Genomic DNA, 20,755 nt, shown 5'->3' with positions numbered 1-20,755 from the left:
GTGCCGCTGGTAGTGCTTGCTAACTGATGTTCAGACATGCTTTAACCGCGGATCTTGAAGCACTGGATTATACTCACTATAACTCCGAGTTAGTCTTACACTGGGTGCGGCAATCCGGGCAGATGAGCCTTTTGTCAGCAGCGGCCTCTTTGTAAGACTCGGCCTGGTCACCTTGTATTCCAGGGGTCTCTGATACGGAAGAGTTTCGAGGAAACAACTCCGGTGGATCCCAAGGCTCACGGCCGTAGAACTCCAGCAGACCCCAGGGTAAAGGGGGGGCAGTACGTGATGTACGGGATGATTCTGGTAAGGAGTATGTTTGTTCGATGGGAACCGACTCAAGTTTGGGCTGGATGTTCTGATTTGGTTGCCATTCAGGCCCAAACGCTGAAAGTTGCTGTCCATCGAAGTTGAACTGACCAGAAACATCTTGGAAGGCTTTTTCGGATATTGCAGTAGTGGCATGTGGTATGTCATCTCCAGACTCGCTGTCTGAGTCTACCGCGACTGGCAAAGACGAAAGGGAAATTTCTTCCAAATGGTTTGCCAGATGCTTCAGTATGGTCATCTTACCGTCTCCAGTGGGCTCTAGGCAAAGAGGACAGTTCACCGATCGCCAATCACTTTGGTAACGATGTTGCAAAGCAAGATGCTGTACCCAGTCTTCCTTCGACGAGAATGGTTCATTTCCATATTGGCATGAAGTGTCATGACAGATCCACGGTCTCAGATCATTGAATAAATGTTTCCTGTCTTCTGTCAGCCATGGCTCTCTCAAATATGTCAGATAACTTGGAAACCGACTTCCATGCTGAGTTGTTCGACACTCGAACTTTCTTTCCGCAAGCAACACAATCGAATGGTTTACCATTCTTAGCTTCGGCTGGCAGAGGCGGTATGCGAGTTGACATGGACGTATCAGAGTTCTGTTTGTAAGACATTACTGTATCGGCATAAGAGCTCCTCGTCCCCAAAGATGTCCCAAGTCCAGAGTCATAGAAATCCGATACTCTTTCTGATAAGGCAGGCTGTAATTTTCCATCTCTGTCCTGAACCTCCTGCTCGTCTAGTGCCGCGTTATGTTCCTTTTCTGACTGAACTCTTTGAAAACGGTGCCAACTGGCCTTTGCAAGTCGTTCAACCAGATCCTGTTCGGCATCGGGAAACCTTCGACTGATGCGTTCCAAATATGGTTGATGTGGAGTTAGTTCATTGAAAAACCATTGTTGTTCGACAGACCTGCGCTTGGATGAGTCGATGAAGGGTGATTTGATAAGAGACTCAAGGTCTAAAAGACACTCAACATCTAAGCGAATATCATCCGTTATGTCGCTAAGAACACCGGCATTTGGTGTTGAGGGAATTTCTTCCTCGCCTTCCTTGCCGACTTCATCTTCTAAGTCGTCAGAGCGGTCGGAGTCGGCATAGTCTTCCCACATAACCGTTCGCGCATCTTCTACGGCAGATAATAGCTTCCTAACACGAATCGCGTTATTGTCAGCGGGAAAGAGGTTCGGAAGGAGCCCTAGACAAGTTAGCCCTCCGCATGGTTCCAGTCCCAAAGTTGTAACCTACTATCAGTCAGTGTTTGACTGATGCTTAATAGCAGCTCCAAGATTGACTTTCGAAGAAATCGTGATTTCTGCAAAGCATCATCTAGGTTCCCACGGAGGATCCCGTGACCATCTACCCATAGAATCAAGGAGCTCCCACTCCTTTCCAAGCTTCGGTATATGTCTTTAGGCAGGTTATTTCTGTTTTGTAGTTCCTTTAAGACGGATTTGAATGATTTGACGCATTCTTCGCAAAGTCGACTGGCGAGGCTGGGAGCTTCTAGGGGTTGCTCCGCAGAGATCCAGTTCCGAATGCCGTCAGGGTCATACACTTTCTGTCTCTGTGAACTTTCCATCTCCTCAAGAACGGGGGACATTATCTGTTTGGAATGTCGGGTTGTGAATAGTATTTTTGGGCTTTTCTAAACGCTCAAAATGACGAGAATTCCTGCGTTGTAGACGGCAAACTACCTCAGCGCTTACCGCAATCAAGAGGGCTCAGCTGTCACGTCAGAGGGGGCTTATGCACCCCTCAAACTCTGTCACACCTTGGATTTGCTCGAATCAAAGTGTCTGATTTATGCAGCCTCACTTTTCTGCGTGTTTTGATTTTCGACATTGCCAAAATCAGGCTGGGAGGCAACCCGCTCATTCTATGATCAGCTTCGTGCTCTCACGCCAACATCTCTTCCGTAATACACACAACTTCTTCTGTTAGATATCTCTATCATGGCGGAACTTGCACTGGGAATCATTGGTATTGTACCTCTGATTGGTGGCGCCATCAAGGCGTACAAACAGGTGAATGGGAGGCTGAAGGCTTTCCGGCACTGCTCAAATGAAGTCAAAAAAGTACGAAAGGTACTCGGAATCCAGCAACAAGTCTTTTCCAATGAGTGTCGCCTCTGGCTCAGATTCGCCATTGATGATGATGAGATCGCTTCGGACATGGCCTCAGATCCCGAGCACGAGAATTGGGGAGATGCTAGTCTCGAGTCGTCTTTGAGAACACGTCTTAAGAATAACTACAAACCTTGGGTTGAGATTGTCCAGGATATCACCAGATATATTGAAGAGCTCGAAAACGTCATTGAGCAATTTACCATCGAGAAAGAAAATAAGCCTACGGTAAAGGTGGCTGAGATTGACATTGCATATATCGGATCTGACCTGATTTATAGGAAGGGCGTCTGAAGAAAACACTCAAGAGGACACAAGATGGTTTCAAGATGGCTTTCAGTGCTATGGACTTTGATACTTTGATCGAGGAACTTCGCTTATCCAACAACGACCTGAGAGGACTCCGAGAGCAAATCAGTGAACTTCACAAACCGACCAAACGTCACTCGATAGATTCCAAACCCATCAACCGGGGAGAATGGGCAAGTCTCATCAGGATACGGAGAGCTTCTAAAGCACTTCACGACGCCCTCGTACGAACATGGAATTGTGGACAGGCAGGCCACATGGGTCACGCCGTGAAGCTATTCGTCGAAACACATCGAGTGAATGGCGAGGTACAGATGAACCTAGCAATCGTGTGCCGCAGTCATACCAGAGACACCGTTCAATCGACCCTGGTGCAGTTGGAGGTTCACTCACAGAATCTGGAATGGATCGAACCTTTGAGCTTGCCCGGGCAATTTCCGGCTCCAGCAAACTGCAATGCATCGTCCTCCAAACGAATGAAGGTCGTACGATTCGCGGAGACGAGGGTGCAGATGCCGCTTCAGGGACAATCAAGACCGGAGTCTGGTCCGTCTACCGCTGTTAGTTTGGGGGGTTCCTTTGATTTGGGTCTATCAAAGGACATTTGCAGAGAGCTGACGCGACAGCTCGAGGCGAACTGTCTCGGTCACATCGATGTTGAGTCCGATGAGGCTTTCCGGCACTCTTTCTATCCAGCTAACAAAAACTTATGTGGAAAACCTCATCCGTCATACTCTGATCACAGATCTGTCACCATGGATGAGGTTCTTGACGAATCATTAGGGGATTCTTTCTCGACAATCGACCGGTTGAAACTTGCTCGCACCTTGGTATCAGCGGTCCTGAAGTTTCATTCAACTCCATGGCTCAGCGACTTCTGGAGACTGCGTGACCTGGCCTTCTTCAGAGGTGGCCAGGACGAGGAGGTATCAGAAGCTCTTCGGAGTCTGCATGTTGGTATCGAAGTCGCCCAGAAGCAGTTTGACTCGATGGATGGCGTTCAAAACTCCTCAGATTTACATGACCTTTCCCGAGTCACTGAGGATCAGCAGCTATCTTGCGGCATTGACAACCTCACTCTGCACAGTCTAGGTGTGGCGTTACTACAGATAGACAGATGGACTAGGGTAGAACCAGAAGATGTACTTTCAGTTCGCAAAATGGCAAGGAGGTCATCATCATTGGGGCCGCGTTACAGGGAGATTACGCAGAGGTGTCTTAGTTGCGATTTCGGTTATGGCTCGGACCTGACGAAGCCGCGACTTCAAGAGGCGGTCTATGAAAATGTTGTGGAGGCATTGGAGAAGATGATCTTAAGCCTAGATTTGAGTGAGGATTGAGAGAATTCTGCAAAGATGAACAAGGACCACTCCATTCCGCCAGCGGCTTTGCAAGTACACAACAAAGCAGGCCTAGCAAATTCAGAATACTCATAGCTCGTGCTGACTGTGTAAATTCCTATCATCCTCTTCAATGAAGCGTCATGCATGTGCGTAAGTACGTACACGGAGCCACCATACTTGGGAATGCTGTAACAGTGAAGATGGCAAGACCAATGCAGACTCTCAGTATGGAGTATTTTATTACAAAGGGTAGATTAGACACACAAGGACTAGATTGTACTTCACTTGTGCCTATAGAAAGGCGCTATTCATAGATTCAACTACTACTTTACCTGACTGGACTTTTGAAGATGCATGTTCCTGAGTTATGAGATGATTCGACCTGGATAAGACCTCAAATGGCGCCTAAAGCAATGAGAATTGAACTAGCATATTTAGCGAGGCGATCTTTTACTAGGGTCGATTCAAGTGAGCTTTGATCTAATGATAGACGTTGCATCGACGTGGGACAAACTGCCATTACATGAGATTGGTGCTTTGTGCCTGATTGACAGTCACATCGTTGCCAAGATCTGCGGACTTTCATGTCGCTGTTGGCTCAGAAAATCGACTGTGCAGTGTAACCAGAACCTCGGCTCTGGCAATCCTCGTTCCGGCCCGAGCCTATCCGTCGTGCAAGCATTGCGGGAGTATTCAAACAAGGCATAATAACACCATTGGCGGGCCTGAATAGCCAATTTCCACAAACTTCGTGAACCCATGCTCCTTCGGCATGGTGCTCTTTTGGAAAGCTGGCGGAACCTAGCATGTCGAGCTGCCAGTTGCACGTGAACTCTTGAATTTGTTGATCCCCGGCTGCATCCGGGCCCCATACACATCCTCATTGGCGCGCGTCCTTTAGGTTCTGCAAACACCCACAAACTTAACTGGGCTATCCCCACACAAAACCCCAGATCTCAACGGCATTGAACTTAACGCGGGGAATGTAACATTATCCTCGGCGGGCTTTCGACCGATGCAATGGCTACGATGAGGTCACACAGCCAGCTTCCGCAAAAACATAACAGACCATGGTCGCCATACGCACCAATTATTACGACGCCGGACCTGCATATGCTGCCAGCTAACCCAACACAGCCACCCTGCCGTCTTGGGGTGGATTCCCATCACCCGTTTACGAGTCACGAAATCAAGGAAAGCTTGGTTCCGAGCACTGACGCTGTTCACGATGGCTCGACTGACGTTGCCTCGGCGCGGACATTAGTAAATGACAATTGCACCTCTCGGAGCTCCATTGCGACATATATAAGCTACCCCGCCATTCACAGGATGCCAGGTCTTGTTCTCGCCTCAAGGCACTTTTAACGTTAGCCTCTTTTTTTTTTTAAGGCTCAACCGGTCAATTCCTTCGTTTGGGAAAGATCAAGATGAAGTTCCTCGGTGTCACCCTCGCTGGCATCTCCAGCCTCCTGTCTCTCCAGGTGGCTGCGAGCCCTGTTCCAACTCCTGTCGAGGCCCGTCAGGCAAGCGGAACCATCTCGAACAATGTCATCTTCTCCCCGCCTTCCAACGCGGGCTGGGTCGACCCTCGTGTCCTGTACGCCCGTACTATTCAGCTGAACTCGGGAGACCTGATTGCCACCTGGGAGAACTACTCACCAGAGCCTCCCAAGGTCTACTTCCCTGTCTATCGCTCTCAGGATGGCGGAAGCACTTGGGCGGAGATTGGCCGCGTCGAGGACACGGTCAACAACTGGGGCCTGCGCTACCAGCCCACCTTCTACGAGCTCCCTGCCGCCTTTGCAGGCTACCCGGCCGGAACCATCCTGCTCGCTGGCAACAGCATTCCGACCGATCTCAGCTTGACCAAGATCGATGTCTACGTCAGCACTGATGGCGGTGCCAACTGGGAGTTCCTCAGCAGTGTTGCCAGCGGCGGCGAGGCCCTGCCCAACAATGGTCTGACTCCCGTTTGGGAGCCTCACTTCCTGTAAGTACACTTTTAACTGGGCGTGCAAGTCTCTGAAAGCATCGACTAACCAAAGATCAATCGCGCAGGCTCCACAATGGCGAGCTCATCCTCTACTATGCCGACCAGCGCGACCCTAAGTACGGGCAGAAACTCTCTCACCAGACCACTACCGACCTCAAGACCTGGGGCCCGATTGTTGACGATGTCCACGACAACAACGCCTATGCGGCCCGCCCTGGCATGCCTGTCATTACCAAGCTGCCCAACAACGACTTCATCTATGCCTACGAAGTCTGCGGTACCGACGGCTGCCGCGTGCACTACCGCCTTACTGCCGACCCTCTCAACATTCTCGCCGCTCCCGGAATCACCCTGATTTCTGACAAGGGTACCCGTCCCGTTAGCTCGCCCTACGTCGTCTGGTCCCCCATCGGTGGTGTCAACGGTACCATTATTCTCAGCGGTGGCAGCCAGTCCAACATCTTTGTCAACAGGGCGCTTGGCGACGCCAGCGCATGGGTTGAGTACGCTGTTCCTCAGCCTAATGCCTACTCCCGCTCTCTTGAGGTTCTTGATGATGGTAGCAAGTTGGCTATCATTGGCGGTGGCAGACTTCCTCCCAGCAGCACCAACCAGGTCAGCATCAGCGTTGTTGACCTCAATGCTTTGCTTGGATTGTAAATAGTGTACGAATTCATGACCATAGCATAAAAGATTAATATGACGAGTTCAAGAACCATGAATGCCGCCGAGTTCCAATGCTCGACCAAAAGGTCTTTGCGTAAGCATTTGCTTGCTGCAACTAATTTAGCGTGTGTAATTATGATACTTGATTTATACCACTTCGAGTACAGAGTTTTGACTCAACGATGGTGTAGATCAGTAAGACCACTGGATTCGACAAACGTGATGTAGAATGATGTTACCATGCAGGAACCTGATTAATATGTTGAACACTATCTAGCAGCTGACAGCAGAAAACAAACATGCATGCTTACCCAGTCAACATCAATCATTCATCAGCAAAATTCAAGGATACATAAGAGACGATCCAGTGACATAAAGGCCCAATACACAACCAGGAAGAAATTGAATTGTGCGTATAATTGTTCATACTAAATGAGTGTATCCATAAGCTTCGCTACCATCATTGTGCATGCAAGCCATGAACAAGCTACATGGTCCACCTGCCGCACGCTGTCGCCGACCGCCCAGTGTCTCAATATTGACCAAAGTCCTGAAGATTGATTATCCTCAAACATCCTCTTATGGTATATAGGAATGATTGGGTTATTTCTTGGATGCAGCCAGAGCAGCGAGGTCCTCATCAGTCAACTTGTAGGTTTCCCAAACACCGTAAAGAGCCTGGGAGATCTCATCGACAGTCTTTCCCGTCTTGGAGCTAATTTCCTCAAGCTCCTCCTCGGAAATCTGGCCACGCTTGATTTTGGAGGCTGCCAATGCGGCGATGTCTTCGTCGGTCAACTTGTAAGTTTCCCAAACGCCATAGAGAGCCTGGGAAATCTCATCGACGGTCTTGCCGGTCTTAGTTGCAAGAGCGTCGAGCTCTTCTTGAGAGATCGCTGTTCGGCGGGATGAGTTGGTTGCATCAGGAGCGGGAGCGGCTACCATTTACAGATATCAGTCTCATGAATGAAGGGCAAACTGATCGATTGAACTCCCTGCAATAACTTATGAATCACATACCAAATGGCATAGCAATGGCCGCAACCGAAAGAAAAGAGATCATGAGAACGGATCTCATTTTGAAGAATTTGACTGTAGTTCGGGGGATTGAGGATGCAAAGGCTGTTGTGTGATGTAAGGAAGCTGCTTTCATTCAGAGTTGCACTCCCTTTGGATACGTGCGTGGTGTTCCCAGTATTTGACCACCCTCCTGCTGTCACCATCATGGATGGCGTGGTAACGTTTGTTCGTGCTGACTACTACAGTTGTCGGCCATAGGCCGTGACACGGACCGTTGCAGATGACTGATGACATGCATGCAGCACTGCTGACAACAGGGCCTTCTGAGCACTGCTATGTTCAATGTCTCAATTTTGCCCCATTAACTTGGTGCGTCACCATATTCTGTCAAATCTGCAGTTGTTTGCGCCGTCTATCACTCAACGCCCCAAAAACTAAATCCCACACTGAAATTTGTCTCGACTCACGATGCAAGACTCGGAAATGGGCATCGACGAAAGTGCATCCTTTTCTTCCTTCTCTCTTGACAGCGATGAAGAGATTAAGGGCCTTTTACAGTCTTCGAGTCTGCGGCCACAAGCATACCAAAAACATTCGTTCCTCCGGTCCAACCTTCACATCACTCTTTTATACGTCTCAAATGTGTGCCTGATAATTCTTCTGGCTGTTGTAACAGCACTCACTAGACAAGGTGATCCAGCCTTGGCAGTATGGTGTAAGTCCGCAGTCCTGGCGCAGGGCCACGCTCGTTTTTAATATATGTGTAGCACCGGCGAACGAAGCCGTCGAATACGTCCCGAAGCAACACTTCCGTGCGGCACTTTTCAACCTGACCGAGTACATGGGATATCCCACTACGGATGGGAAAACCGATAAGCTGTGGAGTGATTTGTACAACTGTACGTCGATTGATGTTGGATCCTGGTCTTTCAGATTGTCAGCATGCATTACAAAAGTAAATACTGACATCGGATCGACAGTTGGTATTTCCAAAATATCGAAGGAGGAAGCTAAGAAGCTACCATCCCCGACCATTGCGATCCCCGGCACGGAAGACTACCTCATTGAACTGGATGTTTGGCATGAGCTACACTGTCTGAATGATCTACGGAAACTTCTCTATCCTGAAGTATACGGTGGTTTGCTAGAAGTGACCATGCCAAATGGAACTATCAACCGCGACACGGAAGCATTCCGGCACTGGGACCATTGCGTAGACTCCCTCCGACAAGCCTTGATGTGCCATGCGGACGTCTCTCCAATACCATTCCACATCAATGTGCCGGCGAATTTTGGGATTTTCCCCCGATTGGCAACAACGCACACATGCAAGAACTTCACGAAGATTCAGCAGTGGGCGATGGACCGTTGGGCTGGGGATTGGGATTTCAATGTTAATGAGACCCAGGCACAAGAACTTATCGATACTTCGGGGTTTGACAATAGCCCGGAGGAAGACATTCAATTCTTGTGGAAACTCTTCCCGGGAAACAAGTTTTTCAAGTTCTGGCAGGAGCATGAGTGGGTTGGCCCTTCGAAGCCAAAGGACGGAAACTGAATCATACCGCAATCTTTTGGTAGAGCAAAGACATTTAAGGAGAAATCGCAAAAATACAAACATACTCCCATATCTATGGGTCACGGAACCTAAAGTATCAACATCCCATGTATGTGATGCGCCTCAACAACATCTATCTTTGTCAAGTGCACTCCAAAGGTGAAGGGTATATTCTTATGTCTTTGGACAACTGGTTTATTTTCCTACTTCTGGCTAAAGGTTAAGCACAAGAATTCGAAACCAATTCTATCATGTTCTCGTTTCTTAAGATGAATTGAATAAAATATCCAAAAGTGTTCCTTTATTGAGCTCTCTGCACAGTTCAAGGAACTCAAGATGCCTCCTCGGAAAATAGCTCAGTAACCCGCTGCCCTTTGACCAAACCCCGTATGTTGAACGGTTCCGAATGAGACTTCTTGACTAGCTTGTGAACTAGATGACTATCGGAACAATAGTGCTGGTTCTCCAAACCATCGATTATTGCCATTTTCTCGCCCGATGGCATCGTCTTGATCCTTGATGGCTCAATTGTATCGTCAGCAGCACACACTACGGCCTGGGGAGCAAGTCAGTTTCTATGGAACCAACGTTGGAAACATTTAATGCTATTGAAGGTTGGAATATATAGTCTTACCTGCGACAGGTAGTCTACGCAGTGAAGCAAGTGATCGTCCTGACTTTCAAGGTTCCGCAAGTGATGATCGTGGTCTCCGCTGCCTGCATTTGATCTCGCCAAGTGCTCCCGAATCATGCCCAAGCAGTGCAACTGATGATACATTGATACCCCATAGGAATCGATTTTCCCATCGACATTTCTCAACAACAAGAATTCGCTGTTCGCTCCTTGCAAAGCTTCGCCAAGGAGTGAGTGTCGTCCCTCCTGTTGGAATCCCGGAGACCCAGGCCCATAGAAAGACCTGAGTTGTGTCGATGGATGTTCATATTGTGTAGATTGGCAAGGCTGATATCCTGCCTGACTCGTTTCAGTTGAAAAGAATGACCTTGGGCTCCCGCCTTCAACGAGAATATAATAGGTTACAGTAAGAATAGGGATCCAGATGATGAGAAGCACTAAAACAAGCAGTCTACTGCGAACTGGATTAGTCGACCAGTCGAGAATAGCTGGCAAAGGTTTTGAAAGCATCGCAGGAAATCAGAGTCTGTTTCAGGCTTCACTAACTCATCAAACACTATTTTTTCCCAATACATACATTCAATAGGATGTAGGGAACTCTACAGTAGCAGTAAATGCCTTTGCTCTCATTGTGGTGACGGATTTGCACTAGCAGAACTGGTGTTTGGGCTGCTGACAGTATTACCTGTCATAACTTGTCAGATTTCCTGACCATGTGTGTCAGCATGTAGGTGTCACCCTGCATGATGCATAAAACCCTTGACAATGTAGCTGCACAAACGTCACGCATTGGCGTGGTAGCGTCGGCTATCAAGTCTTCCTCTGTACACAAAGCAGTGGGAAATAACGGTGGCCTGTAGCTTGGAATTGCAAGGCAAGGGATAAGGACGTCTGTCACTTTGTTAAGCGGAGATGATCGTGTTGGTTTAGTCCTCAAGGTGGCTTCATTGATACCGTCTTTGCTCTCTGCTATTGTTCAAACATGTCACTAAATCATAACTTGATAATCCTAAAACATTATGCAATCTCATCCCCATGATTATTGTCATCCTTATGTTTGTCGAAGAACCCGTGAAGCTTCTTAAAATGCCTCGTCATTCGATGAACCTTTGCCCCAGGAGGTGCCTTCAGAGCAACAAAAGGGCCCACAGGAACTGCGTGCTTGTCCTGATAACTTTTGATGGCCCCGTAATCTCGGCACTTGTGTTGTGCGCTGAAATCTGGAAAGGGATGCTCGACGCCGTCCGTCCAAATATGCGTGTATACATCTGCTGTGGCCTGGCACATGATGCTCTGAAGCAGATACCAGATGCAATGTGACAAGTGCAACCGGTGCATCTCCCCGGTCTGGTTAAACCCCTTTGGATATGAGTTTCCATAGTAATGCTCGAAGTAAGATTCTCGCCGCAAAGCATCAAGGCAATGTATCTGATGGAAGACATCAAGTCTGCCAGCATAAACATCTTCCCCAAAACCCCATTCAGGCGGAAACTTTACCGCATCATCCGGGTCCTTCCCTACCGATTCAACTTGCTCGCGAGAGAGTGGAATAAGGCGTAAGTCACCTAACTTCTCCCAAGCAATGTCGACCTCGCGGCTCGGTTCCTGGCGGTAGATGCTGACGGGTTCGTTTAGAAGCAAAGTAACATCAAGCTGCTTATCGAACAAGGGAATTTCCATCGCTTCTAGTATGGGGGCTATGGTCTGAGTGATTAGACTGAGAGAAAATGAATTACTTTGGGGCTGCCTACATGGGCTTGATGTTTGCTTGAGGTACCAGTTTCTTGAATTCTGTGATGTTTGACGCATGTTGGATGGGATTGCAATGCTGCTGGCCACCAGCATCGTGATGCTTAGTAGGAATAAGCCCGCATTCAATGCTGTGATGATTTTCACTTCCAATTGCGGCCGCTTCCATGACATAATAAATCTCTTTTCGTTGACATTGTCTTCCGCGCGGTCGTCTTGGAATGTTGCATCATTGTCGTCTTTCGAGGCAAGGCGCCTATATCCAGGTATTGAGATCGAAAACATGGTTTTTGAGAAGATTAATGGGTGGAAATGACCATAAAATCATCATTTGAACCGGAAATAACTGTTGGGAGACAAAGTCAGCCCAGTGGTTGTTGCAAGGTAGGGAGTAATGATTAACAGGTAAGGTTCATCGTCCGTAGTCGTGGTCAGGACAGCCATGCCGGCCATTTCGATGCTGAAAACACCAAACGTTGCCCCATTGGGCTACTTTGAGCATTGCAAGTGGCTGTCATCTTGGTGACAGTCATCCTGTCATTGATTACAATGAAACCACGAGGGTTTGGACGCCCATTGGCCCGGCTAATAGCCATCGTCATCGACGGGCTCCATTCCAATGCTGACAAGATGCCAGGGCGCCATCCGGACACCCCCGAGAAGGAATGACTGCATAATGTTTACATACAATGAATTCTTTCTCAGTTTCACTTTCAGTCATTTCACGCGAAATGACAGCCGGATAACACAGTCACCGTGACACTATCTCGGCAAAGGGGACGTGGTTCAATAAGTAACTGTGCACGGAAGCTAGCCATTTGGGGTTCAAACACTGCAGCAAAGACTATAGCAGTCAACTTGTCGCCATTTCGATTCCAGCAGGCGATGGTTCAAGCCCAGCGTCGAAATTCATTGGCCTATACCTTGATAGGCTTCAAAGAATCGAAACAATATCAGGAGGAAAGACCTAACAGGTGGCCTCGAAGCATATGGATTGTCGCTCTTTTGTGCAGTCTTTGCGTCGGTGAAGCTGTGGCCCTACTACTGTTGGCGACCAAAAAAGGATCGCTGGGCCTGCAAACATGCGTTGCCGAAGTAAAAACCAACAGGTGCTCACGAGCGAAACAACATATGCTAATGAATTTTCAAGAACAAGACACGTATGACAGAGTTCTTGGAAGACCCCCGGTTTCACAGGCTGTACACTGAAGATGCAGTGAAGAAAGCATGGTCTATTTACAACCTCCGTGTGTCTTCCTGGGTGAACTAGCGCATGAGCAATATCCGCTAACCATGATTCGTTTAGCACGCGGGGCCTTCGTACAGCCACCAAATATTGCTGAACTAGGCCTGAGTCCCAACAATAACACAATGGTCAACGGCTTAGAGAACGTTTTTGCCATATCGGCGTTCCATCAGCTGCACTGCTTGCAGTCTCTGCAAGAGGGCTTTGTCCGTCTCGCCAACGACAGCAGGAGACCCGAAGATACATCGCAAGCCGTCAAGCACGCATCTCATTGTTTCGAGTATTTGCGGCAGGCCATACTCTGCGCAGCAGATGACACCCTTGAGGGACCTAACCCGGACAGGATTGGTGGTGATAGTCTCCTGCAAGTATGGGGTGTGCATCACAAGTGTCAATCATGGGCTGATCTTGTAGAGTGGAGAGACAAGCACGCGATATTGCAGGTTCCACTCAACTAGGGTAATTGGGCTGAAATACAGAAGACGAAGTTTTGCGCAAATTCATGCTCACCATTTGGTGCGTAATTTGAGACTCTTCACCGCCGGTTGTCAAGATGCGTAAAGTGTGATTGTCTCATCTCATTGATGGAACATGAGTAAGCTGATGGTCCTACGTGACATGTACAACGAAGGCAGGGCTTGGGCATTTTGATAAGAGAGTGCCAAAAACACGGCGACAAACAAACCAGGAGCTGTGGGGATGTAAGTTCCGGCACGGCACGGAATTTGGGTTCCAATGCATTGGCGCTGTGTGCCCCCCACGGCCGCAAGCTCATTAATACCACCTAACAATTCGGGACTGAGCAGCCTTGAAAGGCTACTACCAGCATAATGGCGATGGTGTTGATTGGTGCCCACATGACGCTCTTCGTGCTACATAGATATGACAGGACATCCGCGTGCATCTTGGTTACGTCTATTCAATGCCCTTTGGGTACCTGGTCCCTGGAGGATGTTACCTTCCACCAGCAACTCATGCTAAATAGGCGGAGTCTAAGAGTCTCCACATGTATAGGCTTTAAGGCGAAGTTAAGCTGCACCTCTGCATTTTGAGCCCCTGGCAGCACTATTCATAGTCAGCGTGATGATCCTTGTATGGGGCTAATTGAGCTGTTGCCCAGTTTAAATGGACATCTATTACCAGAGGAACAACTTTGGGCCATGTATATTGTATCTTTCTTGTTTCCTTTGCGTGTAAACATTGTCACTCCGAGTTTGAATAGAACTGGACATACCTTTCTTCCAAGAATGACCACTGAAAACCAAGAGCCTGAGAAAGAGCCTCCGGTAGCGGAGGCAGAATGGAAAGCTCGTCGAAGGGAGAAGAATCGGATAGCGCAGCGGAATAGCCGTTAGTACACCGTTCATGGACAAGACTGCCATTATACTGAACTGACACATTTGGACAGGCCAGAGAAAGGCAATCCACAAGACTAAAAGCTCACACACCGCAGCTAATGGGGAGTGGACCGAAAAAGGATCCTCCTCAAATTGGTTGCAACACGGCACTGTCGAATGCATCCATCCATTCGCACTCATGAATGAAGGCCAAGATCCAAACGGAGAGATTGATACGGCCCAAGATTTACAAGGCTTGGAAACCATGGATACCATAAGAAAAGGCCCAGAAAGCTGTTCAAATCCCTGCCTATCGCCCCCTCTCAAGGAATCTATTTTAGTTCCTCAAGACTTATTCGACTTCACCGTCACGGATTTGATGTGTCAGTCTCAAGACAGCGAGTTAGACGCCGCTTTCTTACCTCTTGAGTCGCCCATTAGTCTTGTCGCCGACGAAATACAACGAGATGACGGGAGTAAAAAGGTGGGTACAATAGTAGCGGCAACACTCTGTGACATATCACTAATCAATCCCTCTCCATCCACAGACGGGTCAGAATCCGCATAATCAAAAAGATTTAAAGTCTTTATTGATAGAAGAATTGGGGAAAACACCTCTGCATATAGCATCAGAGCTAGGGAATGTCGAGATAGTAGGGATTTTGTTGGACAATGGGGCGAACATAGATGCTATGGACGGGTACAGGCGGACTCCATTGCAATATGGCGCGAATAGAGGACACGATGCAATTGTAAAGAGGCTGCTGGGAGCCGGGGCCAACCCAGAAACCGTTGATGGCAATGGCATGACAGCTCTTCACATCGCAATTTGTGCTGGTCATACCAGTATTGTTAAGGTTCTTCTGGGCAATGGGGCAAATCCCAACATGAGGGTTGTACCTCCTTGTGACATTGAATAGCGCAATTTCTAGGCCCACGTAAGAGGAAACTGTACGATTTGTGGGATGAAGAATCAGCATCATTTGTGCTAAAGATTGGCTTTACGAATACATTTTTTCCTTCGCAGTCAGTCAGCAATGGTTTAAAACATAGATGGTTTCTCAAGAGCTCGAAAACACTCTAACCACTCAACATACAGAGGTGTTAGCCCCAGATTGATTTGAAATGCGAAACCATTGAATATCTGTTGAGTCTATCATATAATCACTTGGACTAACAAACCGCAAAGAAGTATACGTGGATTATTATATTCTCCCTACGGAAACAGAAGCCAATATTGGTAGCCAAGAATAATATCTGAGGACTTAATACTTAGCACTCGGGGTCGACTAGAACGGTTGTACTCAAGAGATTACGAATTAAACGCGGCGTCTCTATTTGGACGTTGATACATAATAAGAATAAAGATTTATGTCTTTAGGTTCCCTTCCTCTCTTACTCCGAACCAACATAGGTGCGCATCTATTTCAGCCCGACATGAACAACAATCTTTCCTGTTGTGCGTCCAAGTCGCAATTTTGCATATGCTTTCGGTGCGTCCTTCCACTCAAACTTTTCATCAATCACCGCTCGAACCTTTCCCTCTACAATCCAGCGACCAATTTGCTCCAAGTCTTCCCGGTTGACCTTCACCTTCACAGTTTGATAAGGTCTCCTTCTGCCGCCAAGGAACCCTGGCAGGACACTTCTGCGAAGCATGGTGGCGACAGATTTCGGCATGGCGACCTGGACGAATGATCCGGCAGGCTTTAAGAAATGAGGGCTCTGTTCAAATAAATCGCACGGGGTGCCCACGTTGTCGATGGCAACGTCGAAAACCTGCCCCTTTTTCTTCAGTTCGCCGAGAATGTCGACCTGCCGGTAGTCGATAACCTCGTCCGCCCCGAGACTGGTGCAAAGGCTGACGTTGGCCGTAGAGCAGGTCGTCGTGACGTGGGCCCCAGCGGCTTTGGCGAACTGGACCGTGAAGGAGCCCACGCCTCCGCTGCCGCCGTTGATGAAGACTCTGGTTCCTGTCTTGATCAGGTCGAGTGGGAGAGATTGGAAAGCCGTCAACCCAGCCGTGCCAACCGCAGCGGCATCGTCCGGGTCGACACCCATGGGAAGAGACGTGATATGAGAAGATGGGGCGATGATAAGTTGGCTGAAGCTGCCAAACTTGGGAAATTTGGACCCAATGCTCAAGGCTCCGAAGACAAGCTGGCCTTCAGAGAGCGCGCTATCAGGATGTGTGGCTCGCATGCGACCGCAAAAGTCGAAACCCGGGCTGGCGGGAGGTTGGATCATGAATTTCCCAAATACAGGAATTTCAGGTAACTTGTAATCAACGGGGTTGACCCCGGCGGAGATCACTTCGATCAAAACATGATCGTTAGGGAGTGATGATGCGTCTGGTGGTGTAGCGTTCTCGTTGAGAACCAAAGAGTTCTCTAGCGTGTCTTTGATACTACTGTATTGCCAAGCTTGCATGTTGTCGAAGAAGTCGCAGTCTTTTGGGCTGAGAAATGAGCAGAGAAATGGATAGAGAGGTTAAGAGTAGGTTGCACGTGGAGTAGAGAAGTACGAAAGGTGTCTGAAAACATTCAATTACTGGGTTGGATTCGGGGAGAATTGCAATTAAATATGTTCCTAGTGTTAAAGAATAACGAGCCTGTCATAATCACTCTTCTAGATACTACCAACGTCGACAGTAGCTCGCATTACAGGGGTGTAGGTGAGGCTGTCTCGGGTTCGGATTACTAGCCTCAAGTCGACACTCGTACGTAGCGACCAGGGTGTTTGGGTTTGGGTCTTCAGTGACGAAGTCAGTTTCCGTTCTTGGTATCTATACTGCAAAAATGACAAAGGCATTCGGTCCCGCACATATCAGAAGCTCGCAGTTCGAATCCTGCAAGAACCAGCAAAGTCCGCAAGCTAAGCGGCAAAAGTCCGCTCGTTAAGCAGCAAAGTCCGACTCCTGGCAGGGGATCCTCACTTTTGTGTCAACATGGTGCAACGCTATATCTTTGACACTTTAAAAGCCACTGCAACTCTAGACACTATGGGTCCCAGCTGTCAGCAAGTTGCAGAAACAAGCATAGGACAAGCCCTGCAAGACAAGGTTTTATATTGACCGCTGACAAATGCGGTTTGCCTCAGAATGGGATTACGGATGAGTTCAGATGCTCAAAAATGCACTGTTCCTATCCATTGAAGTCTACAGTAGAATTCTGAGCCGCAGTGTCTTGAATGGCTCGAGTTTCTGGCGAGACTCGCATCCTCTTGCTCCTTCACTGGCGGAGACTTGGAGGTATGAACTGTTGGCAGTAGGAATAACCCAGGTTGCCCAAAACTTGATCTCAAAGGTGCTACAGTACCAGCCTCAGTGTAAGTGGCCAGTGCAGCGCATCCCAGTGGCCCAGAAACGGGTTCAGCGCGGTCGGGCCGTCATATAGACCATGTAGCCAGTAAAGCAGTCCACATTGTGCATGGCTAGTGGAGTAGTCTGCGGGCCAAGAAATTGCCTTGGCAATAAATCTAGCGGAGGGGGGAAAAAGCTCCAATGCTATCATCCGAGCATAAGGATATGATGTTGTAAATGATATGCGCAGGGAACGAAAGATCCGTATTGCACTCACCAATTCGGAACAACAGCTGAAAGATATCGGTACAAGAGACATGGATTCATACACTCGTCATATTTACACACTGACTGCCATGTAAACCGCCTTAAATAATATCCAGAACATGTTTAACCAACGTTATCGCCTTTTCTTCCTCTAGTCGCCGAGCTACAAGTTGGAGACTAATAGGCATTCCGTGCACGTCACGAGGATCATCTATACAATAGTCAGCCAAGTTCATTTCATATTTTGATGATGAAGAACGTACATTCAGCGTGGATAGCCTCGCAATCAGGTCCCAGAGGCTTTTCCGTGGAGGCAAGGGGCACATCCAACTGCTCGTCGGCTGACAGGCCGGTGGGGAAAGAGACACAGGCATAGTCGAGAACGTTATATACGCCAGTGTATCCAACTGGGAAGTCGATGTTAGCATGCGCGCCAAGAACTTGATGTAAGGCTGGAATTGCGACGAAAGCAAATCAGGAGGAGTGTGCAACTTACCATGTCTGTAAGTGCCATTCTTGACACTGGTGAACGGCGTCGTGGGGCAGAGAATGGCATCGATACCGGCCGCGTTCCACCGGTCCAAGTAGCGCTTCTGGAAGGCAGTGCGCTCCATATGCAGCTGCCACATGTCGTACGTCCCGAGCTCCGTCGCAGTCTCATACGCCTCCATCTCGGGTCTCATGGGCTCGCCCGTCTTTTTCAACACATTTTTGATGGAGATTCCACCGTCGGCGACAAACATCCGGGCGAGGAGACTCAGGCCCTGCTTCTGGTCAACGGGGTCCCAGTCGACAACTTCGACGCCTGCCGCCTTCAACTTCTCGACGGTCTGCTTTAGCGCACGCGCGACGGGGGGCGTTGGGCGGACCATGCCGTCATCCCACATGACGGCGATCCTCAACTTTGCGGGGAGCTCGATGGTGCGCCACGGGATTGGCACGCAGCGGGGGTCGTGCAGCCATGTCTGCCGGTCGACGACGGACTTGCTGTACAGCTCCAGGTCCGTGATGGTCCTCGTCATGGGGCCGTTTACGGACTGCACGGCTTCCTGCCCGGACATACCTGACCGGCAACCCAGGGTGGGGAAGCGGCCGAACGAAGGTCGCAGGGTGAAGATGCCGGTGCACGCAGCAGGAATGCGCAGAGAACCGCCTAAAATGCCCCAAGATCAGTCACGCGTTCGGTCCAAAAAGAATGTGTAGTTTCTCACCAATGTCGGTTCCGATTCCAAGAGGACTGCCCTTCATCGAGATAAGGGCGGACTCTCCGCCGGAACTTCCACCGCTCGTGAGGTTCCTATTTCTCGGGTTCACAGTGCGTCCGAAGACGTTGTTGACCGACTCCGCAATCATCATCGCGGTGGGCACGTTGGTCTTCACGTAAAACACGGCCCCGGCCTCCTCCAGGAGAGAGGCGAGCGCGGCATCATACTCGGCGGGATCTCCAACGTGCGATGCGAAGCCCACCGTGGCATCGAGGCCCTTCAGGTTGAAATTGTCCTTTAGAGAGATCGGCAAGCCGTGGAAAGGCCCCACCGGCTTTCCCGTCTTTTCGAAATGCTCATCCAGCGCCTGCGCCGTCGCCAGGGCGCGATCAAAACATGTTTCAGAAAGGCAGTTTGTCTAATACGCCCCGGTCAGCGCGGCACCCTTGCCAACCCCGCTCCTCGCACCTACCAGTTGGTGGGCAGCAACGGCTCGCTTGCAGAAAGCCTTGGTGACGTCTAGCGACTTCAACTCTCCCGCGGCAAGCTTGGATATCAGCTCTGTGGCGGTGCTGTTGGTGATGGCCAGCTCTTTCGGCGTGAACCAGCCAGAGGTCTCGGGCCACGTTGTGACATCTTTCTGGGATTCCGCCGGCAGCAAGTCCTTTGGGACGCGCCATTCGGAGGGGAGGGATGCCGCGAGGTCCTCGCGCTTCTTGGCCGCCGCCAGCTCCCAGGTTTCAGTCTTCAAGCTTCCCATGGTGAATTAATGTCGTCTCGGTGTAGCGATTAAAGATAAGACGGTTCACGAAAACGATAACCTGGCCAACAGCCATGCCGACACTACGGATCTGTTAAATACAGGCTGGCTGCAGCCTACTGGGGATCTGGCCATGATGGCGCAAGTCTCCGGACCGCACCGGTCATCGGTGGCATAGTCTCGGCGGCCCATCGTCCGAAGCCTAGCAGGGGACTAACAGTGTCAAGTTGGGTCCGCGGGGACTGTGGGGTAGCAGACGAGACGTTCTCGAGATAACATGGCCGGGAAACTCGCAACCCTGTCGGATGCGCGTGTGGAGAACCCGCCGCCCGCCGCATCGACCTTGATAAGGCGCCTCTTGTCGCCATTGTGCTAAGCCCATGGACCTTGACGGGGTGCGGGGTCTCGTCGTGCGACGCTGGAAAACGACACCCGTCTGTAGATGGGATTCTGGCGTGAGCGACTGGATAATGGAGGGGGTTGGTCACATGGCAGCACTTTGTCCCATCGCCCTCGAAGACGGCGCTAATTCATCGCGCGTACGAACCGTCAGAGACGATCGCTTTTCAAGCGCGTTGAAGATGAGGACGGCAATCGGCGGTATTGCCGCGTGGATGTGAGTCAAATGACGTACAGGCTCAGTCGTCAACTCGAGCGGGAGAAGCTCGTTCACAAAAAGAGCCAACCAGGGCGATGGTTTAACGATGCATGGCGGCGTTGTCGCACCGGAACCGTACACATGCACTTCGACGTCAGGGTCGCCGCGTCAATTAAAACCCCACGACGCTCGCGTGTTCTGGCCCGTCCACGTCCAGGAATGGCCAGGAGATTTCTCCCTTCTCCATCCGACCGACCTGTCCGTAAAGGGCGCGACCGCAAAGTGGGACGCGTCTAGCGATTCGTCTAGCCCTAAA

At 49.6% G+C, this 20,755-nt stretch overlaps 6 protein-coding genes across 6 annotated transcripts; 3 read left to right on the top strand and 3 right to left on the bottom strand.

Annotated features, from left to right (window-relative positions):
• Nucleotides 1-2,282: 2,282 nt before the first annotated feature.
• Nucleotides 2,283-3,035, top strand: EsH8_VII_000440 (uncharacterized protein; the record flags this gene model as incomplete). The annotated part of the gene is made up of 3 exons (XM_083270573.1): nt 2,283-2,681; nt 2,735-2,894; nt 2,950-3,035. 3 exons carry the CDS (start codon nt 2,283-2,285, stop codon nt 3,033-3,035), a joined length of 645 nt encoding a protein of 214 aa, XP_083128130.1.
• A 2,497-nt stretch (nt 3,036-5,532) lies between these two features.
• EsH8_VII_000439 (sialidase family protein) lies at nt 5,533-6,758 on the top strand (the record flags this gene model as incomplete). Its single annotated transcript, XM_083270572.1, has 2 exons — nt 5,533-6,095; nt 6,164-6,758. The coding sequence occupies 2 exons, from the start codon at nt 5,533-5,535 to the stop codon at nt 6,756-6,758; spliced, it is 1,158 nt and encodes a 385-aa protein (XP_083128129.1).
• Nucleotides 6,759-7,367: 609 nt separating this feature from the next.
• Nucleotides 7,368-7,842, bottom strand: EsH8_VII_000438 (uncharacterized protein; the record flags this gene model as incomplete). Its single annotated transcript, XM_083270571.1, has 2 exons — nt 7,368-7,660; nt 7,785-7,842. The coding sequence occupies 2 exons, from the start codon at nt 7,840-7,842 to the stop codon at nt 7,368-7,370; spliced, it is 351 nt and encodes a 116-aa protein (XP_083128128.1).
• Nucleotides 7,843-8,252: 410 nt separating this feature from the next.
• Nucleotides 8,253-9,342, top strand: EsH8_VII_000437 (oxidase ustYa family protein; the record flags this gene model as incomplete). The annotated part of the gene is made up of 3 exons (XM_083270570.1): nt 8,253-8,499; nt 8,552-8,683; nt 8,765-9,342. The coding sequence occupies 3 exons, from the start codon at nt 8,253-8,255 to the stop codon at nt 9,340-9,342; spliced, it is 957 nt and encodes a 318-aa protein (XP_083128127.1).
• Nucleotides 9,343-15,730: 6,388 nt separating this feature from the next.
• Nucleotides 15,731-16,738, bottom strand: EsH8_VII_000436 (NAD(P)-dependent alcohol dehydrogenase; the record flags this gene model as incomplete). Its single annotated transcript, XM_083270569.1, has 1 exon — nt 15,731-16,738. One exon carries the CDS (start codon nt 16,736-16,738, stop codon nt 15,731-15,733), a length of 1,008 nt encoding a protein of 335 aa, XP_083128126.1.
• A 1,239-nt stretch (nt 16,739-17,977) lies between these two features.
• Nucleotides 17,978-19,841, bottom strand: EsH8_VII_000435 (amidase signature domain-containing protein; the record flags this gene model as incomplete). Its single annotated transcript, XM_083270568.1, has 5 exons — nt 17,978-18,087; nt 18,140-18,283; nt 18,373-19,029; nt 19,088-19,499; nt 19,554-19,841. The coding sequence occupies 5 exons, from the start codon at nt 19,839-19,841 to the stop codon at nt 17,978-17,980; spliced, it is 1,611 nt and encodes a 536-aa protein (XP_083128125.1).
• Between the last annotated feature and the right edge of the window lie 914 nt (nt 19,842-20,755).

The sequence above is a fragment of the Colletotrichum jinshuiense genome, chromosome 7, assembly GCF_051148585.1.
Source record: "Colletotrichum jinshuiense chromosome 7, complete sequence".
Lineage (NCBI taxonomy): Eukaryota > Fungi > Ascomycota > Sordariomycetes > Glomerellales > Glomerellaceae > Colletotrichum > Colletotrichum jinshuiense.
This window is presented reverse-complemented; position numbering and strand designations above follow the sequence as displayed.